The sequence below is a fragment of the Anoplopoma fimbria genome, chromosome 11 (assembly GCF_027596085.1).
Source record: "Anoplopoma fimbria isolate UVic2021 breed Golden Eagle Sablefish chromosome 11, Afim_UVic_2022, whole genome shotgun sequence".
Classification (NCBI taxonomy): domain Eukaryota; kingdom Metazoa; phylum Chordata; class Actinopteri; order Perciformes; family Anoplopomatidae; genus Anoplopoma; species Anoplopoma fimbria.
Genome location: NC_072459.1, coordinates 12,047,736 through 12,073,317, shown reverse-complemented (window position 1 = coordinate 12,073,317; position 25,582 = coordinate 12,047,736). Strand labels below are relative to the sequence as shown.

The following is a 25,582-nucleotide window of genomic DNA, read 5'->3' as shown; positions in this document are numbered from 1 at the left end:
AATATCAGGGAACACTCAGAGAAACACAATCTAGTGAAGGAAACAACCTTTTAAATGATGTTTTCATGAGTAAAAATACATTCAACACTTTTCTGTTCTCAGAGCTTTCTTTATTTTTTTATTGAATGATTATTGATATTTGCAGCATTGCAAAGCTGATACAACACCTCCACCTAACGGTCACAACATTTACTACAAGCATGCAGACACACTTTCTAACATGTGAAGCTTTTGATGAACTAACAGCAAAAAGAATAAACAAAGCAGATGTTTAATAATCGTTCTGCTCCTCTACTGTTGTTCAGCGGGACAGTCGGACTTCTTGATGTTTTTCTCTGAAGTCTGGGAGCCCAAAGACACTTTACATTTGTAAACCTTATCCATGTTCCAGTCTGACGTCTGGACGTCCAGATAGCTGCTGATGTGGAAAGTCTGGTCTGGTTGTTTAACAGCGGTGCTGGTGGAGATCCCACTGCTCACTGGACTCCCTCCAGAAAACCAGGTCACATCTGCAAAAGGCACAGACTGACTGGACAGACAGACCAGAGAGGCTTTGTTGGACTGGAGCTCAGCTCTGGACGGAGGGAAGACAGTCAGGACGGGAGGAGGGAGGCTGGAGCCTGGAATACAAGGAGGACTTTCATTAATTAACTAGAATCAAACCATTAATACAAAGAATGACAGTAACAGATTGATTTGTTAGTTGTGTTGACAACATAGCAAACCAGCTGAAGAATTAAAGCATTTTAATTTGGAAACAACATTTAAAAATCATCACCTAAATATGAGCCTGGTTAAAAACATAAACAATCTTTTTCAAACTTTGAAATAGTTTGATTAGTTTGGTGTAATTTTTTAGCCGGAAACTGTGTTAAAATCAATCTGTTAGTTTAGTTGACAAGATAAAAGTCAAACTGAACAAATAAAGCAGTTAAAAAACAGAAACATTTAGAAACCATCACCTTAAGATATGAGCAGAGCGGCAATACCATTTTGAAATCATTAACAATCTATTACAAACTTTGATTTTGAGGCTGGAAACTGTCACAAAGTTTCCTTTCTGTCATACAAAATGGTATTTGAATTATAATAAAATTATTTTAAATCACTGTCTGTAACAAGTCTGTAACACGAGAGAATCAAATTTAATTTAAAATAGCCACAATGATATTCAGGTAAAGTTTAATTAACATTAAACTTCATAAGATTAGTAAATCAACGTTACAAGAACCGTTTGATGTTAATGTCACACTGTAAAACAATCTTGACTGATTATTTCACGTAATGATCTACAATGTTCAAATAAATAAGAACATCTTAAATATTGTGCAACTGATACAAGTTACTCAGCCATCAATTAACTTTTGAGTATTTGTTAAATACATTTAAAATATTGCAATCATTTGCAGATCTTTTATTTGACCTCAAACTCAGAGCTTGGTATCAATGCAGATGTTAAAAAGTCAATATATAATTCACCAAACAACATGTTGAATATTTTAAATAATTACCAAAATATACATTCATTATTTCTCTTAATATGAATCAGAAACAACAAAAACTACCCTGTTTTATGATCAGTTTAAAGTACTTACTTGTCACAATCAGCTTGGTTCCTTGTCCGAATACCACAGTGATTCAGTTTGTACACATGGCCGTACAAAAACCTCCTGACTCTCTTTAATGAGGGGAGTGGAACTGAAACATCCTGTGTAGACCAACTTTCACTGTCAACATCTCTTTCACTTCATCAGTCTGGTTTTATTACAAAACACTGCTGGACTTGTTTAAAACACTCTTGTCTCTTTAGAGGAATTCATTTAGAATCCTTTAATGTTTTGTGGCAGTTCTTCTGATTTGAATTGTCTGATTTTATTCAGAATCAATACAATCTGTAGTGAGTGTCTGATGGAGGTTTTTGTCACAGTGTGAACCACTGTGATACGCTCTCATCAGCAGAGTCATCCCATGTTAGACAGTAATACTGAGCAGAGTCTCCTGCCTCTGCCTGCTTTATGATGAACTGGTAATGTATGTTTGATGAGGATTTAGAGTTGAACCGGTCTGAGGAGAATCCTGATCCAAAGTAGAGTGAACTGTCAGAATGGCGAAATCTCAGAACATACTGAGGAGCTTCACCAGGAACCTGTTTATACCAACTGACATAATAGCCATCATATCTCTGAATGTTGCAGTTGAGAACGACCTCTTGTCCTGAAGAGACTGTGTGTTCAGCAGGCGTCTGAGTCAGCACTATCACTGCATCAACGTCTGTCAACACACAGAGAAAAGTAATGTGAAAGGTTTCTATGTGAAAATATGGGATGTAAAAGGAATGAGGAGAATATCTTACATGTTAGAGCAGTGATGAGAGTGCAGAGGATCCCCAGCATGTTGTCAGTGTGTGGTGTAAACGTCCCTTACTGTCCAGCTGAGAGGTGAGGAGGGTTGGAGTGTGAGGAGAGGAGACACTGAAGCTTATAAAGACACTGAGGAGAGGAGAAGTGGAGGAGAAGGAGGAGGAGGAGGAGGAGCTTCAACACTCAGCACAGTTTTTTAAATGAAAAACAGGCATGTGGTTTAATGTCATATCCCCAGATCATTTTGTACTAATAATATGATGTTTGATAAATTATTTTGTTAATGACAAATATCTTATTATTATCTTTGGGAGTCTGCAGATCTCCCTTGCATACATGGAGGAGTGTTATCAGACATGTTTTCTGTTTAAAACTAATAAAAACAACATGTGGCTTGATATTTTTCCCGCTCAAAATATGGTTGTTTTATAATTTTATACACAATAAACAGTGTTTAATGTTTTTAATCAGATATCTTTTTTGTCATATTTATTTTATTGTACTGTATGTCAAACCGTGTTGGGTAATTTCCACCAACACATCTGCAGCAACCTTAACATAACTAAAATAATAGATCACGTTTTTGGAGAGTTCCCTAAGTTATGTTAACTTGTTTTCACATCTATGTCATTTTTGGGGTTTCATGTTCTATTTTTTCACTCACCTCTTCACGTCCCCCCCTTGTGTGTTTTCCTGCAGTGTGATTACCTTTCCCTGTCCTGATCAGCCTCACCTGTTCCCATAACCCCTCCTCCTCCACAGTGTATTTAGTTTGTGTGCTCCTCTTTGTCTGTACCAGTTTATCTTAGTACCTCTATGTCTAGTGTTCCAGCAATTCCTCCCTGTGATCTTGGTTAACAATTTTTTGACTCTATTCAGACTTCCTATCTATTTACCAAACCTCTGCCGGTAAAAATCAGTGTTTTTTTTACTGTCTTGGTCTTGAGTTGTGCTTTAGAGTCTTTACCTCAGTGGTGGCTTCAGCCTTAACATGACCAACAAACACTGTGATGTATTTCAAATTAAGAAGTTTACATGTGCATGGGAAGATGTCAGAGGCATCATTTCCCATGATAGCTTTTCTCTCAGTAATATATACCAGTCTCTTAAAAATGAGAAGTGTTTTAGTGAGGAGGTTTTTGTCACAGTATCATTCACTGTGGTACATGCTCCTTTGCAGAGCCGTCCCATGTTTCACAGTGATAGACTGCTGAGTCTCCCTCCTCCACACTGCTGATAGTCAAACGATACTTTGTCCCTGACAGATGACTAGAAGTGAATTTGGGAGCGGAGAAACCAGAGCCGTAGGTTGGAGAGGAGTAGCTGTAATGGTTCCTCAGAACAAACCGAATATTTTCTCCAGGACTCTGTTTATACCAGCGAGACCCATCATCTGTGAAAACCTCACAGTCCATGGTGGCTGTCTCTCCTTTCCTCACCGTCACAACTGGAGGCTTCTGTGTCACCACCGTCACACCACTCACACCTGGAAACAACAAGAGGACATGGAGTCAAGAGAAACACAGACTGATGAATCCAACATGAGGTCAAAGCTGCAGTAAGTCATCCTCCTCACATGTTAGAGCAGTGATGAGAGTGCAGAGGGTCCCCAGCATGTTGTCAGTGTTTGGTGTAAACGTTACTGTCCAGCTGAGAAGTTAACAGGGTTTTATTGGAGAGGAGACACAGAAGCTTATAAAGACACTGAGGAGAGGAGAAGGGGAAGAGGAGGAGCTTAAACTCAACACTGTTTTTGTTCATTCATTAATTTATAGAATTTACCGGAATGTATTTTTGCATCATATCCACAAGCAGTTTGTTCCACTTTGTTGTTCAAGTTGTCTTTGTAGGCCTGCTGATGTCCTTTACATCAATATTAATAATTCTGGGCGTGCAACAAGTTTAGTTTTTTCTTTTTTGTTTCATTTGAAAGTAGTAACATGAATATGATGAAGTGATCTGGCATCTTCTGCCATCAGATGAACTTTGGTCCTATTAAGAAAGTGGAAATGTTGCAGTTGGATTACTGTTTAGTGCAAGTCTAAGTTCAAAGATATACATGTGCACCAGAGGATTTATCTCCAGAAGGATCATTTAATTTAGATAATCAAATAAGAAGCTATTGCAAACTTTCTATAATTTTAATTGAGTGTGATGAGTAGCAAGACATATTAATATTTACTTAAACAATGTTTTTTTCAACAGTGTATGAGATCATGACTAGTCTTTACTTGTGTGAATAGTGTGCATGTATAATAGACAGCCAGTAAGTTTGAAAATGTATGTTCAATACATATGAGGGGAAGTTACAGAAAGCACTGACTGATGGCTTCTCTCCCAGTCAAGATGTGTCAGAGTCTCAAAAAGCAGAAGTATTTAGTGAAGAGGTTTTTGTCACAGTGTAAATCACTGTGATACGTGCTCTTTAACAGAGCTGTCCCATGTTTCACAGTAATAGACTGCTGAGTCTCCCTCCTCGATGGTGTTTATGATCAAACGATAATCTGACGTTGACTGATGAGTAGATGTGAACTTTGGAGAGGAGAAACCAGAGCCATAGCTTGGAGAGCTGTTGCTGTGATAAAAACGTAATACATACTGAGGAACTCCTCCAGGAATCTGTTTATACCAGCGAGCAGCACTGTTAGTAACAGTCCCCAGGTTACAGTCCATGGTGGCTGTCTCTCCTTTCATCACCGTCACAACTGGAGGTTTCTGTGTCACCACCGTCACACCACTCACACCTGGAAACAACAAGAGGACATGGAGTCAAGAGAAACACACAGACTGATGAATCCAACATGAGGTCAAAGCTGCAGTAAGTCATCCTCCTCACATGTTAGAGCAGTGATGAGAGTGCAGAGGGTCCCCAGCATGTTGTCAGTGTGGGCAGAGAACGGCCTTGTGACTTGGAAAGTGAGCTTACTGCTGACAGATTAGAGGGTTTGGAGGATGAGGAGAGGAGGCGCAGGAGGAGCAATTTAATACAACACTGAAACTGAGAGTGACTGACAGGAAGAGGAGCTTTGCTTAAATCTGCATTTTATTCTCACATTTGTTGGTCTTTTATCTTCTGTGGAAGGAAATGTCTTTAATTCATCCACTATTATCAGTAAAGATGAAAACATAAATTATGAAAGTCGTTTTTTAACTTTCAATGTCTAGTGGATTAGATTCATTGATGAAAGTTTTATGTGGAATAATTTAGCTTAGAACTGTTATGTGAATCAAGAGTAGACATTTACTTCAGGTTATAATCTTTAGCTCTGCACACATCAGCATAATTCCCAATTAGAGGTAAACTGTCTGTGTTTGACAGCATTTTAATTATTAAAACATCAGTGTGTTTCCAGTCAAAGACAGTTCCCTCTCATTTTACAGAGATCCAAAACTTGACCTCTTCATTTACATGGAGCTATAAATAAGAAGAGGAGGCCTGCAGGTGCATCCTGGACAGGAAGTGAGGAGTAGAGAGCTGATGCTTGACTGATGAAAGATGAAAACTCATTTTAAGATCTTTTTTTATCTTATTTTCTCATATCGTAAATGTATGAATCTGTTAGTTTATCTGTTCTGCTTTTATTGAAAATGAACTAAAATAATAACAATGTAGCTTTCAGAATTAACATATATTTAACTAAGAATTAAACATTAATATGTCTGTCATGTTACCTGGACTTACTGTAAATATCAGGGAACATTCAGAGAAACACAATCTAGTGAAGGAAACAACCTTTTAAATGATGTTTTCATGAGTAAAAATACATTCAACACTTTTCTGTTCTCAGAGCTTTCTTTATTTTTTTATTGAATGATTATTGATATTTGCAGCATTGCAAAGCTGATACAACACCTCCACCTAACGGTCACAACATTTACTACAAGCATGCAGACACACTTTCTAACATGTGAAGCTTTTGATGAACTAACAGCACAAAGAGTAAACAAAGCAGATGTTTAATAATCGTTCTGCTCCTCTACTGTTGTTCAGCGGGACAGTCGGACTTCTTGATGTTTTTCTCTGAAGTCTGGGAGCCCAAAGACACTTTACATTTGTAAACCTTATCCATGTTCCAGTCTGACGTCTGGACGTCCAGATAGCTGCTGATGTGGAAAGTCTGGTCTGGTTGTTTAACAGCGGTGCTGGTGGAGATCCCACTGCTCACTGGACTCCCTCCAGAAAACCAGGTCACATCTGCAAAAGGCACAGACTGACTGGACAGACAGACCAGAGAGGCTTTGTTGGACTGGAGCTCAGCACTGGACGGAGGGAAGACAGTCAGGACGGGAGGAGGGAGGCTGGAGCCTGGAATACAAGGAGGACTTTCATTAATTAACTAGAATCAAACCACTAATACAAAGAATGACAGTAACAGATTCATTTGTTAGTTGTGTTGACAACATAGCAAACCAGCTGAAGAATTAAAGCATTTTAATTTGGCAACAACATTAAAAATCATCACCTAAATATGAGCCTGGTTAAAAACATAAACAATCTTTTTAAAACTTTGAAATAGTTTGGTGTAATTTTTGAGCCGGAAACTGTGTTAAAATCAATCTGTTAGTTTAGTTGACAAGATAAAAGTCAAACTGAACAAATAAAGCAGTTAAAAAACAGAAACATTTAGAAACCATCACCTTAAGATATGAGCAGAGCGGCAATACCATTTTGAAATCATTAACAATCTATTACAAACTTTGATTTTGAGGCTGGAAACTGTCACAAAGTTTCCTTTCTGTCATACAAAATGGTATTTGAATTATAATAAAATTATTTTAAATCACTCGGACAAATGAAGCTGTAATAGTTATTACTTTGCTTTTGTGAAGTCTGTAACACCAGATGAATCAAATTTAATTTAAAATAGCCACAATGATATTCAGGTAAAGTTTAATTAACATTAAACTTTAGAAGATTAGTGAATTCACGTTACAAGAACAGTTTGGTGTTGATGTCACACTGTAAAACAATCTTGACTGATTATTTCACGTAAAGATCTACAATGTTCAAATAAATAAGAACATCTTAAATATTGTGCAACTGATACAAGTTACTCAGCCATCAATTAACTTTTGAGTATTTGTTAAATACATTTAAAATATTGCAATCATTTGCAGATCTTTTATTTGACCTCAAACTCAGAGCTTGGTATCAATGCAGATGTTAAAAAGTCAATATATAATTCATCAAACAACATGTTGAATATTTTAAATAATTACCAACATATACATTCATTATTTCTCTTAATATGAATCAGAAACAACAAAAGCTACCCTGTTTTATGATCAGTTTAAAGTACTTACTTGTCACAATCAGCTTGGTTCCTTGTCCGAATACCACAGTGATTCAGTTTGTACACATGGCCGTACAAAAACCTCCTGACTCTCTTTAATGAGGGGAGTGGAACTGAAACATCCTGTGTAGACCAACTTTCACTGTCAACATCTCTTTCACTTCATCAGTCTGGTTTTATTACAAAACACTGCTGGACTTGTTTAAAACACTCTTGTCTCTTTAGAGGAATTCATTTAGAATCCTTTAATGTTTTGTGGCAGTTCTTCTGATTTGAATTGTCTGATTTTATTCAGAATCAATACAATCTGTAGTGAGTGTCTGATGGAGGTTTTTGTCACAGTGTGAACCACTGTGATACGTCCTCATTAGCAGAGTCATCCCATGTCTTACAGTAATACTGAGCAGAGTCTCCTGCCTCTGCCTGCTTTATGATGAACTGGTAATGTATGTTTGATGAGGATTTAGAGTTGAACCGGTCTGAGGAGAATCCTGATCCAAAGGAGAGTGTACTGCCAGAATAGTGAAATCTCAGAACATACTGAGGAGCTTCACCAGGAACCTGTTTATACCAACTGACATAATTGCCATCATCTCTCTGAATGTTGCAGTTGAGAACGACCTCTTGTCCTGTAGAGACTGTGTGGTCAGCAGGCGTCTGAGTCACCACTTTTGCTGCATCAACATCTGTCAACACACAGAGAAAAATAATGTGAAAGGTTTCTGTGTGAAAATATGGGATGTAAAAGGAATGAGGAGAATATCTTACATGTTAGAGCAGTGATGAGAGTGCAGAGGATCCCCAGCATGTTGTCAGTGTGTGGTGTAAACGTCCCTTACTGTCCAGCTGAGAGGTGAGGAGGGTTGGAGTGTGAGGAGAGGAGACACTGAAGCTTATAAAGACACTGAGGAGAGGAGAAGTGGAGGAGGAGGAGGAGGAGGAGGAGGAGGAGGAGGAGCTTCAACACTCAGCACAGTTTTTTAAATGAAAAACAGGCATGTGGTTTAATGTCATATCCCCAGATCATTTTGTACTAATAATATGATGTTTGATAAATTATTTTTTTAATGACAAATATCTTATTATTATCTTTGGGAGTCTGCAGATCTCCCTTGCATACATGGAGGAGTGTTATCAAACATGTTTTCTGTTTAAAACTAATAAAAACAACATGTGGCTTGATATTTTTCCCTCTCAAAATATGGTTGTTTTATAATTTTATACACAATAAAAAGTGTTTAATGTTTTTAATCAGATATCTTTTTTGTCATATTTATTTTATTGTACTGTATGTCAAACCGTGTTGGGTAATTTCCACCAACACATCTGCAGCAACCTTCACATAACTGAAATAATAGATCACGTTTTTGGAGAGTTCCCTAAGTTATGTTAACTTGTTTTCACATCTATGTCATTTTTGGGGTTTCCTGTTCTATTTTTTCACTCACCTCTTCACGTCCCCCCCTTGTGTGTTTTCCTGCAGTGTGATTACCTTTCCCTGTCCTGATCAGCCTCACCTGTTCCCATAACCCCTCCTCCTCCACAGTGTATTTAGTTTGTGTGCTCCTCTTTGTCTGTACCAGTTTATCTTAGTACCTCTATGTCTAGTGTTCCAGCAATTCCTCCCTGTGATCTTGGTTAACAATTTTTTGACTCTATACAGACTTCCTATCTATTTACCAAACCTCTGCCGGTAAAAATCAGTGTTTTTTTTACTGTCTTGGTCTTGATTTGTGCTTTAGAGTCTTTACCTCAGTGGTGGCTTCAGCCTTAACATGACCAACAAACACTGTGATGTATTTCAAATTAAGAAGTTTACATGTGCATGGGAAGATGTCAGAGGCATCATTTCCCATGATAGCTTTTCTCTCAGTAATATATACCAGTCTCTTAAAAATGAGAAGTGTTTTAGTGAGGAGGTTTTTGTCACAGTATCATTCACTGTGGTACATGCTCCTTTGCAGAGTCGTCCCATGTTTCACAGTGATAGACTGCTGAGTCTCCCTCCTCCACACTGCTGATAGTCAAACGATACTTTGTCCCTGACAGATGACTAGAAGTGAATTTGGGAGCGGAGAAACCAGAGCCGTAGGTTGGAGAGGAGTAGCTGTAATGGTTCCTCAGAACAAACCAAATACTTTCTCCAGGACTCTGTTTATACCAGCGAGACCCATCATCTGTTAAAACCTCACAGTCCATGGTGGCTGTCTCTCCTCTCCTCACCGTCACAACTGGAGGCTTCTGTGTCACCACCGTCACACCACTCACACCTGGAAACAACAAGAGGACATGGAGTCAAGAGAAACACACAGACTGATGAATCCAACATGAGGTCAAAGCTGCAGTAAGTCATCCTCCTCACATGTTAGAGCAGTGATGAGAGTGCAGAGGGTCCCCAGCATGTTGTCAGTGTGGGCAGAGAACGGCCTTGTGACTTGGAAAGTGAGCTTACTGCTGACAGATTAGAGGGTTTGGAGGATGAGGAGAGGAGGCGCAGGAGGAGCAATTTAATACAACACTGAAACTGAGAGTGACTGACAGGAAGAGGAGCTTTGCTTAAATCTGCATTTTATTCTCACATCTGTTGGTCTTTTATCTTCTGTGGAAGGAAATGTCTTTAATTCATCCACTATTATCAGTAAAGATGAAAACATAAATTATGAAAGTCTTTATTGTCAATGTCTAGTGGATTAGATTCATTGATGAAAGTTTTATGTGGAATAATTTTGCTTAGAACTGTTATGTCAATCAAGAGTAGACATTTACTTCAGGTTATAATCTTTAGCTCTGCACACATCAGCATAATTAACAATTAGAGGTAAACTGTCTGTGTTTGACAGCATTTTAATTATTAAAACATCAGTATGTTTCCAGACAGAGACAGTTCCTCTTATTTTACAGAGAGCCGACACTTGACCTCTTCATTTACATGGAGCTATAAATAAGAAGAGGAGGCCTGCAGGTGCATCCTGGACAGGAAGTGAGGAGTAGAGAGCTGATGCTTGACTGATGAAAGATGAAAACTCATTTTAAGATCTTTTTTTATCTTATTTTCTCATATCGTAAATGTATGAATCTGTTAGTTTATCTGTTCTGCTTTTATTGCAAATTAACTACAATTAACAATGTAGCTTTCAGAATTTAACATTAACATATTTAACTAAGAATTAAACATTAATATGTCTGTTGTGTTACCTGGACTTACTGTAAATATCAGGGAACATTCAGAGAAACACAATCTAGTGAAGGAAACAACCTTTTAAATGATGTTTTCATGAGTAAAAATACATTCAACACTTTTCTGTTCTCAGAGCTTTCTTTATTTTTTTATTGAATGATTATTGATATTTGCAGCATTGCAAAGCTGATACAACACCTCCACCTAACGGTCACAACATTTACTACAAGCATGCAGACACACTTTCTAACATGTGAAGCTTTTGATGAACTAACAGCACAAAGAGTAAAGAAAGCAGATGTTTAATAATCGTTCTGCTCCTCTACTGTTGTTCAGCGGGACAGTCGGACTTCTTGATGTTTTTCTCTGAAGTCTGGGAGCCCAAAGACACTTTACATTTGTAAACCTTATCCATGTTCCAGTCTGACGTCTGGACGTCCAGATAGCTGCTGATGTGGAAAGTCTGGTCTGGTTGTTTAACAGCGGTGCTGGTGGAGATCCCACTGCTCACTGGACTCCCTCCAGAAAACCAGGTCACATCTGCAAAAGGCACAGACTGACTGGACAGACAGACCAGAGAGGCTTTGTTGGACTGGAGCTCAGCTCTGGACGGAGGGAAGACAGTCAGGACGGGAGGAGGGAGGCTGGAGCCTGGAATACAAGGAGGACTTTCATTAATTAACTAGAATCAAACCATTAATACAAAGCCTGACAGTAACAGATTGATTTGTTAGTTGTGTTGACAACATAGCAAACCAGCTGAAGAATTAAAGCATTTTAATTTGGCAACAACATTGAGAAATCATCACCTAAATATGAGCCTGGTTAAAAACATAAACAATCTTTTTAAAACTTTGAATTAGTTTGGTGAATTTTTTTAGCCGGAAACTGTGTTAAAATCAATCTGTTAGTTTAGTTGACAAGATAAAAGTCAAACTGAACAAATAAAGCAGTTAAAAAACAGAAACATTTAGAAACCATCACTTTAAGATATGAGCAGAGCGGCAATACCATTTTGAAATCATTAACAATCTATTACAAACTTTGATTTTGAGGCTGGAAACTGTCACAAAGTTTCCTTTCTGTCATACAAAATGGTATTTGAATTATAATAAAATTATTTTAAAGTCTGTAACACGAGAGAATCAAATTTAATTTAAAATAGCCACAATGATATTCAGGTAAAGTTTAATTAACATTAAACTTTAGAAGATTAGTAAATCAACGTTACAAGAACAGTTTGGTGTTGATGTCACGCTGTAAAACAATCTTGACTGATTATTTCACGTAAAGATCTACAATGTTCAAATAAATAAGAACATCTTAAATAGTGTGCAACTGATACAAGTTACTCAGCCATCAATTAACTTTTGAGTATTTGTTAAATACATTTAAAATATTGCAATCATTTGCAGATCTTTTATTTGACCTCAAACTCAGAGCTTGGTATCAATGCAGATGTTAAAAAGTCAATATATAATTCACCAAACAACATGTTGAATATTTTAAATAATTACCAAAATATACATTCATTATTTCTCTTAATATGAATCAGAAACAACAAAAACTATCCTGTTTTATGATTAGTTTAAAGTACTTACTTGTCACAATCAGCTTGGTTCCTTGTCCGAATACCACAGTGATTCAGTTTGTACACATGGCCGTACAAAAACCTCCTGACTCTCTTTAATGAGGGGAGTGGAACTGAAACATCCTGTGTAGACCAACTTTCACTGTCAACATCTCTTTCACTTCATCAGTCTGGTTTTATTACAAAACACTGCTGGACTTGTTTAAAACACTCTTGTCTCTTTAGAGGAATTCATTTAGAATCCTTCAATGTTTTGTGGCAGTTCTTCTGATTTGAATTGTCTGATTTTATTCAGAATCAATACAATCTGTAGTGAGTGTCTGATGGAGGTTTTTGTCACAGTGTGAACCACTGTGATACGTACTCTTTAGCAGAGTCATCCCATGTTAGACAGTAATACTGAGCAGAGTCTCCTGCCTCTGCCTGCTTTATGATGAACTGGTAATGTATGTTTGATGAGGATTTAGAGTTGAACCGGTCTGAGGAGAATCCTGATCCAAAGTCGGGTGAACCGACAGAATGGTGAAATCTCAGAACATACTGAGGAGCTTCACCAGGAACCTGTTTATACCAACTGACATAATTGCTATCATATCTCTGAATGTTGCAGTTGAGAACGACCTCTTGTCCTGTAGAGACTGTGTGGTCAGCAGGCGTCTGAGTCACCACTTTTGCTGCATCAACATCTGTCAACACACAGAGAAAAATAATGTGAAAGGTTTCTGTGTGAAAATATGGGATGTAAAAGGAATGAGGAGAATATCTTACATGTTAGAGCAGTGATGAGAGTGCAGAGGATCCCCAGCATGTTGTCAGTGTGTGGTGTAAACGTCCCTTACTGTCCAGCTGAGAGGTGAGGAGGGTTGGAGTGTGAGGAGAGGAGACACTGAAGCTTATAAAGACACTGAGGAGAGGAGAAGTGGAGGAGGAGAAGTGGAGGAGGAGGAGCTTCAACACTCAGCACAGTTTTTTAAATGAAAAACAGGTATGTGGTTTAATGTCATATCCCCAGATCATTTTGTACTAATAATATGATGTTTGATAAATTATTTTGTTAATGACAAATATCTTATTATTATCTTTGGGAGTCTGTAGATCTCCCTTGCATACATGGAGGAGTGTTATCAGACATGTTTTCTGTTTAAAACTAATAAAAACAACTTGTGGCTTGATATTTTTCCCCTCAAAATATGGTTGTTTTATAATTTTATACACAATAAACAGTGTTTAATGTTTTTAATCAGATATCTTTTTTGTCATATTTATTTTATTGTACTGTATGTCAAACCGTGTTGGGTAATTTCCACCAACACATCTGCAGCAACCTTCACATAACTGAAATAATAGATCACGTTTTTGGAGAGTTCCCTAAGTTATGTTAACTTGTTTTCACATCTATGTCATTTTTGGGGTTTCCTGTTCTATTTTTTCACTCACCTCTTCACGTCCCCCCCTTGTGTGTTTTCCTGCAGTGTGATTACCTTTCCCTGTCCTGATCAGCCTCACCTGTTCCCATAACCCCTCCTCCTCCACAGTGTATTTAGTTTGTGTGCTCCTCTTTGTCTGTGCCAGTTTATCTTAGTACCTCTATGTCTAGTGTTCCAGCAATTCCTCCCTGTGATCTTGGTTAACAATTTTTTGACTCTATTCAGACTTCCTATCTATTTACCAAACCTCTGCCGGTAAAAATCAGTGTTTCTTTTACTGTCTTGGTCTTGATTTGTGCTTTAGAGTCTTTACCTCAGTGGTGGCTTCAGCCTTAACATGACCAACAAACACTGTGAGATATTTCAAATTAAGAAGTTTACATGTGCATGGGAAGATGTCAGAGGCATCATTTCCCATGATAGCTTTTCTCTCAGTAATATATACCAGTCTCTAAAAAATTAAAACTGTTTTAGTGAGGAGGTTTTTGTCACAGTATCATTCACTGTGGTACATGCTCCTTTGCAGAGTCGTCCCATGTTTCACAGTGATAGACTGCTGAGTCTCCCTCCTCCACACTGCTGATAGTCAAACGATACTTTGTCCCTGACAGATGACTAGAAGTGAATTTGGGAGCGGAGAAACCAGAGCCGTAGGTTGGAGAGGAGTAGCTGTAATGGTTCCTCAGAACAAACCGAATATTTTCTCCAGGACTCTGTTTATACCAGCGAGACCCATCATCTGTGAAAACCTCACAGTCCATGGTGGCTGTCTCTCCTTTCCTCACCGTCACAACTGGAGGCTTCTGTGTCACCACCGTCACACCACTCACACCTGGAAACAACAAGAGGACATGGAGTCAAGAGAAACACACAGACTGATGAATCCAACATGAGGTCAAAGCTGCAGTAAGTCATCCTCCTCACATGTTAGAGCAGTGATGAGAGTGCAGAGGGTCCCCAGCATGTTGTCAGTGTTTGGTGTAAATGTTACTGTCCAGCTGAGAAGTTAACAGGGTTTTATTGGAGAGGAGACACAGAAGCTTATAAAGACACTGAGGAGAGGAGAAGGGGAAGAGGAGGGGCTTAAACTCAACACTGTTTTTGTTCATTCATTCATTTATAGAATTTACCGGAATGTATTTTTGCATCATATCCACAAGCAGTTTGTTCCACTTTGTTGTTCAAGTTGTCTTTGTAGGCCTGCTGATGTCCTTTACATCAATATTAATAATTCTGGGCGTGCAACAAGTTTAGTTTTTTCTTTTTTGTTTCATTTGAAAGTAGTAACATGAATATGATGAAGTGATCTGGCATCTTCTGCCATCAGATGAACTTTGGTCCTATTAAGAAAGTGGAAATGTTGCAGTTGGATTACTGTTTAGTGCAAGTCTAAGTTCAAAGATATACATCTGCACCAGAGGATTTATCTCCAGAAGGATCATTTAATTTAGATAATCAAATAAGAAGCTATTGCAAACTTTCTATAATTTTAATTGAGTGTGATGAGTAGCAAGACATATTAATATTTACTTAAACAATGTTTTTTTCAACAGTGTATGAGATCATGACTAGTCTTTACTTGTGTGAATAGTGTGCATGTATAATAGACAGCCAGTAAGTTTGAAAATGTATGTTCAATACATATGAGGGGAAGTTACAGAAAGCACTGACTGATGGCTTCTCTCCCAGTCAAGATGTGTCAGAGTCTCAAAAAGCAGAAGTATTTAGTGAAGAGGTTTTTGTCACAGTGTAAATCACTGTGATACCCACTCATTCACAGAGGTGTCCCATGTTTCACAGTGATAGACTGCTGAGTCTCCCTCCTCGATGGTGTTTATGATCAAACGATAATCTGACGTTGACTGATGAGTAGATGTGAATTTTGGAGAGGAGAAACCAGAGCCATAGCCTGGAGAGCTTGAGCCGTGATGAAAACGTAATACATACTGAGGAACTCCTCCAGGAATCTGTTTATACCAGTGAGCATAAGTGTTAGTAACAGTCCCCAGGTTACAGTCCATGGTGGCTGTCTCTCCTTTCATCACCGTCACAACTGGAGGTTTCTGTGTCACCACCGTCACACCACTCACACCTGGAAACAACAAGAGGACATGGAGTCAAGAGAAACACACAGACTGATGAATCCAACATGAGGTCAAAGCTGCAGTAAGTCATCCTCCTCACATGTTAGAGCAGTGATGAGAGTGCAGAGGGTCCCCAGCATGTTGTCAGTGTTGGCAGAGAACGGCCTTGTGACTTGGAAAGTGAGCTTACTGCTGACAGATTAGAGGGTTTGGAGGATGAGGAGAGGAGGCGCAGGAGGAGCAATTTAATACAACACTGAAACTGAGAGTGACTGACAGGAAGAGGTGCTTTGCTTAAATCTGCATTTTATTCTCACATTTGTTGGTCTTTTATCTTCTGTGGAAGGAAATGTCTTTAATTCATCCACTATTGCATTGCACTATTACCCTGGAGAATGAACTTTTTTTTAATTTTCAATTTCTAATGGATGGCATTCAATGATGAAAGTTGTATTATTTTGAATCATTAACACGTTTTTTGTGGAAACAGATTTTTTCAGCAAGATATAATTGTTGGTTCTGCACACATGAATGTTATTTCGCAAAAGTAAGAGGTTAACTGTTTGTGATTTATTATACATTTATTATTAAAACATCAGTGTGTTTCCAGTCAGAGACAGTTCCCTCTCTTTTCACAGAGAGCTGACACTTGACCTCTTCATTTACATGGAGCTATAAATAATAAGAGGAGGCCTGCAGGTGCATCCTGGGAAGGAAGTGAGGAGTAGAGAGGTGATGCTTCACTGATGGAGGATGAAAACTCAGTTTCATTTGCTCATTTTATATATTTAATCTAACATCCTGACTTTTGCATTTAGAGACTATTGCAAGTTAAAAAAAAATGTTTAAATACGAATCAAGTGTAATAACAGATATGTCACCAGCATTGTCATGCATTTGGTACTTTGTCACTTCAGTGTTCACCTCCATGATGAACAAAAAAAATAACACTCTTGCTTTCAATATCAACCTATCACAATGGCTGTTTACCTCCTATAATAACATTATAGGAGTATTGTATTGATTGAATCTTGCGACTGTCCCAAATAATAGATTACCTGGAAATGTTGCATATATTATGATAACTTGGAGTCCAATGTTGATACAATGTTTTCAAAACTGTTATTCCATTATTTTTTTTGTCATGGTGAAGAGGAACAGGTGTGAGGGGTGAATTGTTTTTGCTCTCCAAAATCCATCATGATTTAACAGGCTTTCTTAAATCTTGCTAATGTTTTGTTCCACTTTGAAATTGTATTATACTTTTATTATTTTTACTGTAACAGGCTAAACAGGATACAGATATAGTTACTTTCATGAACAGCTTGTTATAGATGCATTATAAAAGAATATAAAATGAAAAAGTATATTTCATTGAAAATGCTAAATGTAGTCCATTTACAATGTAGCAAATATGATGATAAGGTTGAAACTAATGTTTTTAATAATCAGTTGGGTAAATAACTCAAATACCAAAAATGCTCATAATTGTGTGTGTGTATATATATATATATATATATATATATATATATATATATATATATATATATATAATCACAACTTTAGACTACCATTTCAGCCATCATGATACTTAATGTCCAGCTATCAATACACAGAGAGCAGCAGGATGACAGAGGAGATAAATTGATTTAAGCTGCCACCTTGTGGTTAAAAGCAGCTTTTTACAGAGAGGCAAGGATTAATACATTTCTTTGAGATTTAAAAATCATCTTTTCTACACCATGCATCATGAGGACACTCATCATGGATGTGACCTATTCTCACATTACATTCCTCCCCAAAAAACTATACAAACTAATCATCTGAAAATATATAAACATATTAACTCTTGGTTGACACATCAGCACTGATTGGTCTAAGGTCTCTGAGGCCCTCTCCTCCTGGCTCTCATCAGTGTTGGCCCCTTGATAGTCCCCCTGTCAGGAGCCCTCATCTGAGCTCGCAGTGGAGCCCTCAGACCGATGGTTGGGGGAAGCCTCTGTACGGGCCGCTGAGGCAGAGCGAACCTGCCTTCCTTGAGGTCGTCCACAAAACCCTCCACGCCGTCAAGCTTTGAGGTGAGCTTCCCCAGCTCGTCTTTTAGAGAGTTAAACTGCCTGTAGAGGTCTCCAAGGGCATCTGACAGAGGCTGGATCCTGAACTCATGCAGTGACATTTGGGAAAGTACAAATGAGTCAATTATTTAATTATTTGAATGAGTAGTCAAAGAGCTTAGTGTAGCGCAGTGTTTTCCATAAGCTCACATTGGTAATAGGAACACTGTTTATACACAAAACATAACCAAGAGGAGAAAATTGGCAACATGAACATGAAAGTCACGACATTCTGTTAAGCAGTAACAGCCCCATCATCTGCAGGAAACATCAGGAAAACAGACAGAAATAACGGAAGTCCATTCCAAAAAAAAGATTTTTTGCACAAGTTTAAGAGAGGGCACCTGCAGTGAGCCTGCAAAGCCCCTGAAATGGTTACACAGTAATGCTTATTAACTAGCTGTGGGTATCCCGGTCCAGAGACTAATCTCCAAAGGAAAGGGTCAATGACTTTACTAACATCTGCCAGAAACACTGGCTGAAACATTTTTTCTTTTTCTGTTGGCACAGTTTCCGTAGTGAGGTCATTTAAAGTCGGCCTTGTGTGGACCAGACCATTAATGGATCAAGTTACTGGCTCCAACAGGTCCGTGGTCATGTGCAGAGCAAAGTTACATAATTCCTAATTTTACACGAGTGCAAGGAACAATAAAATGCTCACTGACGTCACTGACTGTTGTTATTCTCGCTCTTACTCAACATTTGGACTTTTTTTTGTCTTCTTGTCCTTGCTGCTGCATCTACAATCACTTCATTTTACATTCAGAATCCAGTGTGGCCCACCTGTTGTATTCTGGAAGAACAGAAGCATGGTCATTGATCAGCAGGTCCTTCACTTGGGTTAGAATGGCATATTTCCAGTTGTCCAGTACCTGGGTCAGGTTGGAACAAGTCTGTCCGTCGGTGTGTTCTGCTGAAGACAGACATTTATAGTAGGAGTAAAGCCAAATATTTACCCTGATCTCCAAACAAAATCTTCATTCTAATGCTTCTTAAAAAACGAAACCTTTTGCTAAACATTTACAGATTGTGGAACATCGAGAACGACAGCACATCGTTCCTGACCTTTAGGGTCCCAACGTGAGCTTCCCTGGTTCCCTTTCTGAGATACACATGTTACGACCATGCAGAGCAGGACCACAATCCCCTTCATCATCGTCTTCCTCACCTAACAAAAACAGAAATATGAAATGGGTGCTGCTGAGAAACAAGTGTACAGGAAAGCAGTGGTGGAAAGGAACTAAATACCTTTGCTCAAGTACTTAAGTACAATTTACTTATTTACAAATTGGAAATATTTATCTGACACTTATAGTTACTCGTCACATTGGAGAAATCAAAGCATTTAAAATTGGTTACAAAGGGAAGAACTTTAACATTAAATGCTTTTCTGCGAATGGAGTACTTTTACATTTGATATTTTGAGTAGTGTCATGACTACCACATTAGATTGTGGTATTTTCTACTTTTACTTCAGTAAAAAATGTGAGAACTTGACAGGAAAACTTGAACATTTTGAAAGTAAGCACGCAAGCTTAAGACACTTTCACTAAAAGAAAACACCTGGTGACCAAGTTAGAATTTGAACTGCATATAACTGCACTGAACTGCATATAATTAATCTTTTGTTTTGTATATAGTCCCTAGATGTATTTTACTCGATTCTACCTTCACTTAGATCTACTGTTCTTTGGGTTTTACTATACCTTTCTGTGAAGTAGTGCCGGGGGTCTTTCCAGGTCACAGCAGCAGAACACACTCTGTGGTACGATCCTTCAACAATGACACACTGAGAAAAACATGACCTGGTCAGCAATCTCTTATAACTGCCTCTCTCATCTCCCGAAGCCGTTCCCCCACCTGCTCCCACCCACTTCAGTGATGCAGTGAAGACGCACTCTGTTCCTTTAACATGCATGCACACTCACACACACACACACACAGTTGCTGCCACACACACAATATTTCAAGTCAAAGCTCCCCAAACACATGCACACACACACATGCTTTCCATTTCAGTCTCCGATGTGACTTGCAGACCTGTGCATCTTCTACATTGATAAATAACCCCATGAATGGGAGGTCCCGATAATCCTCCATTTATCCCACACATGTCTTTTAGCTGCTGTGAGTGGGGGCAGCTGCGCTCCCTATTGGCTCTAATCCAGAAGAGGTGTTTGATGTAGCAGGATGGCTCCAGTTTAGCATTCTTACTGCCTACTGTAATACAATCTGCTCAACATCTGCTAAACGACAGATCCAGCCAGCAAAGGTCCCTTTAACTGTCAGGGATGATCAAAACGCGGCGACACACACACACACACACACACACACACACACACACACACACACACACACACACACACACACACACACACACACACACACACTTGATGAATACGAAAAGAAGTGTTTGGTGTTTATCATTTTAATTAATAGCCAAAATAAGAAATAAACAGCTTTTGCGTGATATACAGTCCCCTATAGATTCCCTCACCGCTAAACTGCAGACTCCCCTATCTGTGATTTAGCTCACCAATTTGACACTAATCCACCCCTGATGGGTCCAAATGATTTATGTGGAAATAATCTGAGTGCTGATGCAGGACAGATCAATAATCTAGACAGTTCTGGGCAGGAAAATGCAGCTGGACTCAAATAAGCAGAAAGATATCCATCACCAAAGCACGTTTTCCTTCTTTTTTTTAATTACCGGGCAAAAGGAGTGCTTTAACTTGACAGCTCTGATATGAAATACCTTTTGTCACAAGCAGTTCCAGCTCAGAGCTATTCCATTTGAAAGGCTGTTAATGCTGCATCCTGCTGCTGATGTCTGCAGTCAGCATTGATATATGACATGATGTGAGAAGGAATCTGACTGGGCGATGGTCCCTGCCATCTGCACCAACTTTTAACCCATGAGGCAACTAACTGTACTGTAAGCTGTAAGAAGGATTAATATCATAGGTATACCATACATCTTCAGTGTTGACAATATGCAGAACGAGTTGGATCAATTCAACCAACTAAATGCTCCATAAATCAATTCACCCGGAAAGATTTAAAAACAAGGAAACAGCAGGATTTGAGGGATTTGTTAATCAAAAAATCAGACATTTGGTGATAATTTATTCAGTCAGCAACCAGTCACAGTAAGCTAGTTGGTGTGTAAATATTAACCATAGATGCTATCTATCTATCTATCTATCTATCTATCTATCTATCTATCTATCTATCTATCTATCTATCTATCTATCTATCTATCTATCTATCTATCTATCTATCTATCTATCTATCTATCTATCTATCTATCTATCATAGATAGTTTGTTGGTTAGTTTGTTTTTCGGTTGATCCACATTAATATGGAAACAGATTTAAAGCAGCACTAATGTCCACTCTCATCATTCTTGGGACATCTGGACTCCACCACCAGTCAGCGTCGGGCTCAGTGTGCAGACCGACTTCCTTCCAGCTCGCTGCAGCTCAGTCCAGCTCAGCCAGAGGAAAGAATGACAGCAGCTGACCTGCAGCGCCAGAGAGTGAGATAACCAGGCCTCTCTCTTTCTGTTTTTCAACTTGCTGTCACTTTGGTTTTCCCAAACGCTGCTTGTTATAACTCACAGGAGCACATTACTTCATAATGACTTTATCAGAGAGTAGTTAAACTGAAATATATCGGCTCGTATGTTCTAACAAGCCTAACAGAAGGTGCACCTTGGTTTCCTCATGGCTCTTACTGAGTCGCATGACTGTCAGTGTTTATGGAAGTAGACAGACAGATTATGCAATTATTCAGTTCAGGTGTTGTCAACTCTGTTTATTTGTGTGTGGTAAGTTAGTGCGTTTAGCATAAAAAAACTAAGTGTTATACCATATTTCTACAAAAAATCACTCATTGCTAATTGTTACAAGCATGCATCATATAAATGTGTAACTTGTGTAACAATTTTCACGTTCTCTGTTTGATTTAACTCATAATCAGCTGCTATCTGAGACACCTTCACATCTGCTACCCCGAATAAACTGAATATTGTCTATCAATATGCATATATTTAATTACAAGTTTTTCCTTATTACGTTGATTTTTTGTTGTTGTTGTTCATTTCATTATTTTTCAGTTATGGCCAGAGAGGCACTAACACATCCCATTTTCTCTTAAGCTATGATCTTTATTTTCCAATTGCAACTTGACATCTTAGTGGTTTGTGAGTAAACTTCAAATCAGAAGTTACTCATTCTGCACACAAGAGTCCCACTCTTGTGTGTGTGTGAGTATCTGACAAATGCTTTGATAACTGTCTAATCCCCTCACTGTGACTCTCACATGATGAAGAAATCCCACAGCTCGCCGCAGCCAGAGGCTAAACACTGCATGGTTTTTCCACCTCGGCTCACATGCTCCTCTGTTCACATTGTATTCAATGCTCCCCCCATGCTGCACTAAAGCTTGAGTCATTCCGACCAGCTCCTAGCACAGGGAGAATCGACTACAACATGAGGAGAAGTGATATGATAAAAAGGATTCTTTTGCCGTGGTCGAGGAGGGACACCGCGCAGGATGAGTCCAGCCCGCTCATACCAAAGGTAAGGGGTCACTTTTGAACTATAACTTTGTGACGATAAGTTTCTTTCTGAATATTGAGTAGCAATCTGTGTATTTAAGTGCATGAGGTGGCATTAGTTCTCAAAACTGTGGTATTTAGTTGCATTCCTGTGTGTCCAAAGGCAAGCTCTGCTAAAGGGGATGCTGAGGAGCTTGGCAATGTCACCCCTGAATATGACCAAGCAGGGCCAAACAATGGACCAGACAACAGCCCTGTATTCGCAGGCATCCAACCGTACTACAGAAATTCTTTTATGGACTATTTCCTAAAATATTTCCTGATCATAACCAATCTGGTGTTCACAGTTCTGGGCCTGGTGGTCCTCTTTCTGGGGATGTGGGGCCTCATCAGCAAACAGTCGTTTGCTCAGGAGAAGATCGGCAGCATCGGCACCGACCCGATGCTGATATTTTTGACTCTGGGCTTTGTGCTGACCTTGCTCTGCCTGTCAGGCTGTGTGGGCGCCTTAAGAGAGAACTGCACTTTACTGAAGCTGTTCTCTGCTGCTGTGCTGGTCCTCATCACAGCCCAGGTGCTGATTGCCATTGTGGCCTACAGTCTACAAGATCAGGTCGGAAGCTACCTGCGGTCAGGGATTTTAGCTGCTATGGTGCGTTACCAGGACGACCTGGATCTGAGGTTCATAACAGACGAGATTCAGTCCAATCTGCAGTGCTGTGGGGCAGATAACTACCGCGACTGGGAGCTCAACATGTGAGTAGCGGGTGACTAACTTGGATGTATTTATATAAAAAAGTTCATCATGAATGCTTTTAAAGTTATTGGATATCATTTCCTTCCCCTCAGATATTACAACTGCTCAGCTCCAGGAGTGCTGGCATGTGGCGTCCCCGCGACCTGCTGCGTGGATCCTCTGGAGAACGGCACAGTGTGGAACTCTCAGTGTGGTTTGGGAGCCCAGCTGCTGGACGAGTTTAGTGCTCAGAGTGTGATCTTCCTGGGCGGCTGTCTGGGGGAAATCTCTCGCTGGATCCAGCAGCACGAGGGCCTGATTGGGACAGTTGGAGTAGTCATACTGGGGGTCCAGATTCTGACTCTGTTTATCACCACACGACTGTTGGAGAGCATCCATTGGCATAAATTTTACACATAACATGGGATGATGAATATATCCATCAATCATCTTCCGCTTTTCCGGGGCCAGGTGGCGAGGGCAACAAGCTAAGGAGGTTCTTTAAGATGACCCCATATGATTATATTGTGTTCTGATATTTAATAATTGCTAACGGCTTTTGGATCTCCACCTTGTCTCACATTTGTAGTAAACTTGCTGTATCCCCTAAATCATAAGAACAAAAATCTTGTTTTTAAGGAAGCAAATTTCAACATAAAATGTCCAAGTGTGTAAATGCAATATTTGGCTGGTCAATTAATGATTTGATTAAGAAAGATTTTATATCAAGATATTTGATGTTTCAAAGCAAAAGAAGACCTGCAGAAACTCTAAATCTACAGTGTGGTTGCCAGGCAACCAGTCACTACATATGGCCAAGAAATAGTCCCTTAAAACGCATAACGCCCATAAAACCTTGACCTGACCTTTTTTACTCTTTATTTTTGAAACAAACTAAATATAACATGTTTATTTGTCATCTTTACTTTTAGAGATTTGGACAAAACTAGCTGTTTACCTGTTGTTTCTTTGTGTTAAGCTAACTGGCTGCTAACTGCAGCTTCATATTTTCCACATAGACATGAGAGTGGTATCATTCTTCTCATCTAACTCTTGGCGAGGAAGCAAAGACGCGTATTCCAAAATGTCAAACTATTCCTTGAAGGCCTAGCACAGGATATTGCACAGGATATGGAGTGCTAAATTCATGGGAACAGAAGGAGATTCAATTGACCCTGAATTACTTTACTGTTCTGACTATATTGTGGTTCACATATGCTACTTTTTCTTAAAGGGACAAATAAAGCATGTAATGTTAAGTCACGTTTCAAGCAGAGTGGCAAGACTTAATAACACGCCAAGTGTGGTAAGCAGTAAAAGAAAGAACAATTTAGAAATGTTTCATAACTCAAGCTCTATTCTGAGTTTGATTAAACATGATGCCGAACAATTATGCAGAAACTCCATCTTTGAAGCGGTTACCTCATTTCCTGTTAAAGCTCCCACTGCAAGGACACATTCAGCAACAGACATCAAAATGGCAGCTTAAGAGTCTTATGAAAATATATTTAATGTACAATACAAAACAACTTAGGCAAAGGACAGCATCCACAATATGCAGACATCCTTTTACACATTACTTCTTCCATTTGTGGTTTAAAAATATTGGTGATCAAGATTGGGTTGGTAATTCATACAACAGTTACTGAACTTGCCACATCGGTTCCCTTTGGAAGATATAAAAATAATTTCTCAGCCGAGAGACTCAGATGATACCATACTGAGCTAGTTCATGTAGCTCTAGATGGCTGTAAGCTTCCCATGGGCAGATTACGGTGATGTCTGAAAAAGCAAGAACAAATAGAAAGTCAGATAAAAAAAAACAGTGGAAATGTTGTTTCGTGGTGCAGTGACCGACAGGGACTGAGGTGCTCCTGCTTAGCGGTGCGAAGCCCTTCCATTCCCGGGATCTCCTCTCCAAAACTAGGAGAGAGAAAATCGTTTTTATTGCAGAGAAATTTATAAAAAAAAACAAATGTTCTAGATGATGCTCATGAACATGTAGGCCTACCCGATGACGCCCCTCTTGGGAGGCTTGCTCTTGAACTGGCGGCTGTTCCTCTGTTTAAACTTGGCTGGGCCAGAAGCAGGGCCGGTGACTCTGAGGGGAGCTTTGCTGCCAGTCTTCGCTTCAGGTTTGGCCACATCCAAATTCATACTTTTGTTTTTTGAGCTGTTATTTAAAGTGAAGTAAAGCAGGAACATGTTACGATTTTTTGTTTATCGTCATACAG

General features: G+C 39.0%; 6 protein-coding genes and 2 gene segments (V, D, J or C); 1 reads left to right on the top strand and 7 right to left on the bottom strand.

Annotated features, from left to right (window-relative positions):
* Nucleotides 1-88: 88 nt before the first annotated feature.
* LOC129099149 (immunoglobulin lambda-1 light chain-like) lies at nucleotides 89-2,487 on the bottom strand. Its single transcript, XM_054608327.1, has 4 exons — nucleotides 2,354-2,487; nucleotides 1,946-2,271; nucleotides 1,596-1,629; nucleotides 89-620 (listed from the first exon to the last, which is right to left on the bottom strand). The coding sequence occupies exons 1-4, from the start codon at nucleotides 2,391-2,393 to the stop codon at nucleotides 292-294; spliced, it is 729 nt and encodes a 242-aa protein (XP_054464302.1). The 5' UTR covers nucleotides 2,394-2,487; the 3' UTR covers nucleotides 89-291.
* A 3,647-nt stretch (nucleotides 2,488-6,134) lies between these two features.
* On the bottom strand, nucleotides 6,135-8,551 carry LOC129097885 (immunoglobulin lambda-1 light chain-like). The gene is made up of 4 exons (XM_054606777.1): nucleotides 8,423-8,551; nucleotides 8,018-8,340; nucleotides 7,665-7,701; nucleotides 6,135-6,666 (listed from the first exon to the last, which is right to left on the bottom strand). The coding sequence occupies exons 1-4, from the start codon at nucleotides 8,460-8,462 to the stop codon at nucleotides 6,338-6,340; spliced, it is 729 nt and encodes a 242-aa protein (XP_054462752.1). The 5' UTR covers nucleotides 8,463-8,551; the 3' UTR covers nucleotides 6,135-6,337.
* Nucleotides 8,552-9,340: 789 nt separating this feature from the next.
* On the bottom strand, nucleotides 9,341-10,284 carry LOC129097884 (Ig kappa chain V-VI region XRPC 24-like). The segment is given in 2 exon segments: nucleotides 9,341-9,924; nucleotides 10,017-10,284. Coding segments are annotated over 2 exon segments (372 nt in total).
* Nucleotides 10,285-10,951: 667 nt separating this feature from the next.
* On the bottom strand, nucleotides 10,952-15,880 carry LOC129097881 (immunoglobulin lambda-1 light chain-like). 4 transcript variants are annotated; one of them, XM_054606775.1, is made up of 4 exons: nucleotides 15,798-15,880; nucleotides 14,363-14,682; nucleotides 12,434-12,467; nucleotides 10,952-11,483 (listed from the first exon to the last, which is right to left on the bottom strand). In XM_054606775.1, the coding sequence occupies exons 1-4, from the start codon at nucleotides 15,835-15,837 to the stop codon at nucleotides 11,155-11,157; spliced, it is 723 nt and encodes a 240-aa protein (XP_054462750.1). In that variant the 5' UTR covers nucleotides 15,838-15,880; the 3' UTR covers nucleotides 10,952-11,154. The 4 variants fall into 4 exon arrangements, with proteins under 4 accessions (XP_054462750.1, XP_054462751.1, XP_054462749.1 ...); XM_054606776.1 differs by lacking the exon at nucleotides 15,798-15,880 and adding an exon at nucleotides 15,621-15,639; XM_054606774.1 differs by lacking the exon at nucleotides 15,798-15,880 and adding an exon at nucleotides 14,775-14,871.
* LOC129097883 (immunoglobulin lambda variable 3-21-like) lies at nucleotides 14,876-16,201 on the bottom strand. The segment is given in 2 exon segments: nucleotides 14,876-15,942; nucleotides 16,035-16,201. Coding segments are annotated over 2 exon segments (378 nt in total).
* A 1,285-nt stretch (nucleotides 16,202-17,486) lies between these two features.
* si:dkey-282h22.5 (uncharacterized protein LOC107988040 homolog) lies at nucleotides 17,487-19,834 on the bottom strand. 2 transcript variants are annotated; one of them, XM_054608233.1, is made up of 4 exons: nucleotides 19,755-19,834; nucleotides 19,114-19,216; nucleotides 18,832-18,961; nucleotides 17,487-18,090 (listed from the first exon to the last, which is right to left on the bottom strand). In XM_054608233.1, exons 2-4 carry the CDS (start codon nucleotides 19,202-19,204, stop codon nucleotides 17,811-17,813), a joined length of 501 nt encoding a protein of 166 aa, XP_054464208.1. In that variant the 5' UTR covers nucleotides 19,205-19,216; nucleotides 19,755-19,834; the 3' UTR covers nucleotides 17,487-17,810. The 2 variants fall into 2 exon arrangements, with proteins under 2 accessions (XP_054464208.1, XP_054464209.1); XM_054608234.1 differs by having other exon boundaries at nucleotides 18,832-18,958.
* Nucleotides 19,835-22,544: 2,710 nt separating this feature from the next.
* On the top strand, nucleotides 22,545-23,768 carry LOC129098323 (tetraspanin-10). The gene is made up of 3 exons (XM_054607317.1): nucleotides 22,545-22,634; nucleotides 22,776-23,368; nucleotides 23,462-23,768. Exons 1-3 carry the CDS (start codon nucleotides 22,545-22,547, stop codon nucleotides 23,766-23,768), a joined length of 990 nt encoding a protein of 329 aa, XP_054463292.1.
* A 1,234-nt stretch (nucleotides 23,769-25,002) lies between these two features.
* Nucleotides 25,003-25,505, bottom strand: LOC129098961 (retinal rod rhodopsin-sensitive cGMP 3',5'-cyclic phosphodiesterase subunit gamma-like). Its single transcript, XM_054608103.1, has 3 exons — nucleotides 25,360-25,505; nucleotides 25,234-25,271; nucleotides 25,003-25,133 (listed from the first exon to the last, which is right to left on the bottom strand). Exons 1-3 carry the CDS (start codon nucleotides 25,503-25,505, stop codon nucleotides 25,054-25,056), a joined length of 264 nt encoding a protein of 87 aa, XP_054464078.1. The 3' UTR covers nucleotides 25,003-25,053.
* Nucleotides 25,506-25,582: the final 77 nt, after the last annotated feature.

Coding starts and splice junctions, on each gene's coding strand:
- LOC129099149 (XM_054608327.1), bottom strand. CDS start 2,393: ATGCTGGGGATCCTCTGCACTCTCATCACTGCTCTAACAT. Junction 2,272..2,353: donor TCTCATCACTGCTCTAACAT/GTAAGATATTCT, acceptor GTGTGTTGACAG/ACGTTGATGCAGTGATAGTG. Junction 1,630..1,945: donor ATGACTCTGCTGATGAGAGC/GTATCACAGTGG, acceptor TGAATCACTGTG/GTATTCGGACAAGGAACCAA.
- LOC129097885 (XM_054606777.1), bottom strand. CDS start 8,462: ATGCTGGGGATCCTCTGCACTCTCATCACTGCTCTAACAT. Junction 7,702..8,017: donor GGGATGACTCTGCTAATGAG/GACGTATCACAG, acceptor AACTGAATCACT/GTGGTATTCGGACAAGGAAC. Junction 6,667..7,664: donor AACCAAGCTGATTGTGACAA/GTAAGTACTTTA, acceptor CTTGTATTCCAG/GCTCCAGCCTCCCTCCTCCC.
- LOC129097881 (XM_054606773.1), bottom strand. CDS start 13,231: ATGCTGGGGATCCTCTGCACTCTCATCACTGCTCTAACAT. Junction 13,110..13,191: donor TCTCATCACTGCTCTAACAT/GTAAGATATTCT, acceptor GTGTGTTGACAG/ATGTTGATGCAGCAAAAGTG. Junction 11,484..12,433: donor AACCAAGCTGATTGTGACAA/GTAAGTACTTTA, acceptor CTTGTATTCCAG/GCTCCAGCCTCCCTCCTCCC.
- si:dkey-282h22.5 (XM_054608233.1), bottom strand. CDS start 19,204: ATGATGAAGGGGATTGTGGTCCTGCTCTGCATGGTCGTAACATGTGTA. Junction 18,962..19,113: donor CTCACGTTGGGACCCTAAAG/GTCAGGAACGAT, acceptor GTCTGTCTTCAG/CAGAACACACCGACGGACAG. Junction 18,091..18,831: donor GTTCTTCCAGAATACAACAG/GTGGGCCACACT, acceptor GCATGAGTTCAG/GATCCAGCCTCTGTCAGATG.
- LOC129098323 (XM_054607317.1), top strand. CDS start 22,545: ATGAGGAGAAGTGATATGATAAAAAGGATTCTTTTGCCGTGGTCGAGG. Junction 22,635..22,775: donor CCAGCCCGCTCATACCAAAG/GTAAGGGGTCAC, acceptor GTGTGTCCAAAG/GCAAGCTCTGCTAAAGGGGA. Junction 23,369..23,461: donor CGCGACTGGGAGCTCAACAT/GTGAGTAGCGGG, acceptor CCTTCCCCTCAG/ATATTACAACTGCTCAGCTC.
- LOC129098961 (XM_054608103.1), bottom strand. CDS start 25,505: ATGAATTTGGATGTGGCCAAACCTGAAGCGAAGACTGGCAGCAAAGCT. Junction 25,272..25,359: donor CCCAAGAGGGGCGTCATCGG/GTAGGCCTACAT, acceptor TCTCTCTCCTAG/TTTTGGAGAGGAGATCCCGG. Junction 25,134..25,233: donor GGGAATGGAAGGGCTTCGCA/CCGCTAAGCAGG, acceptor TTCTTGCTTTTT/CAGACATCACCGTAATCTGC.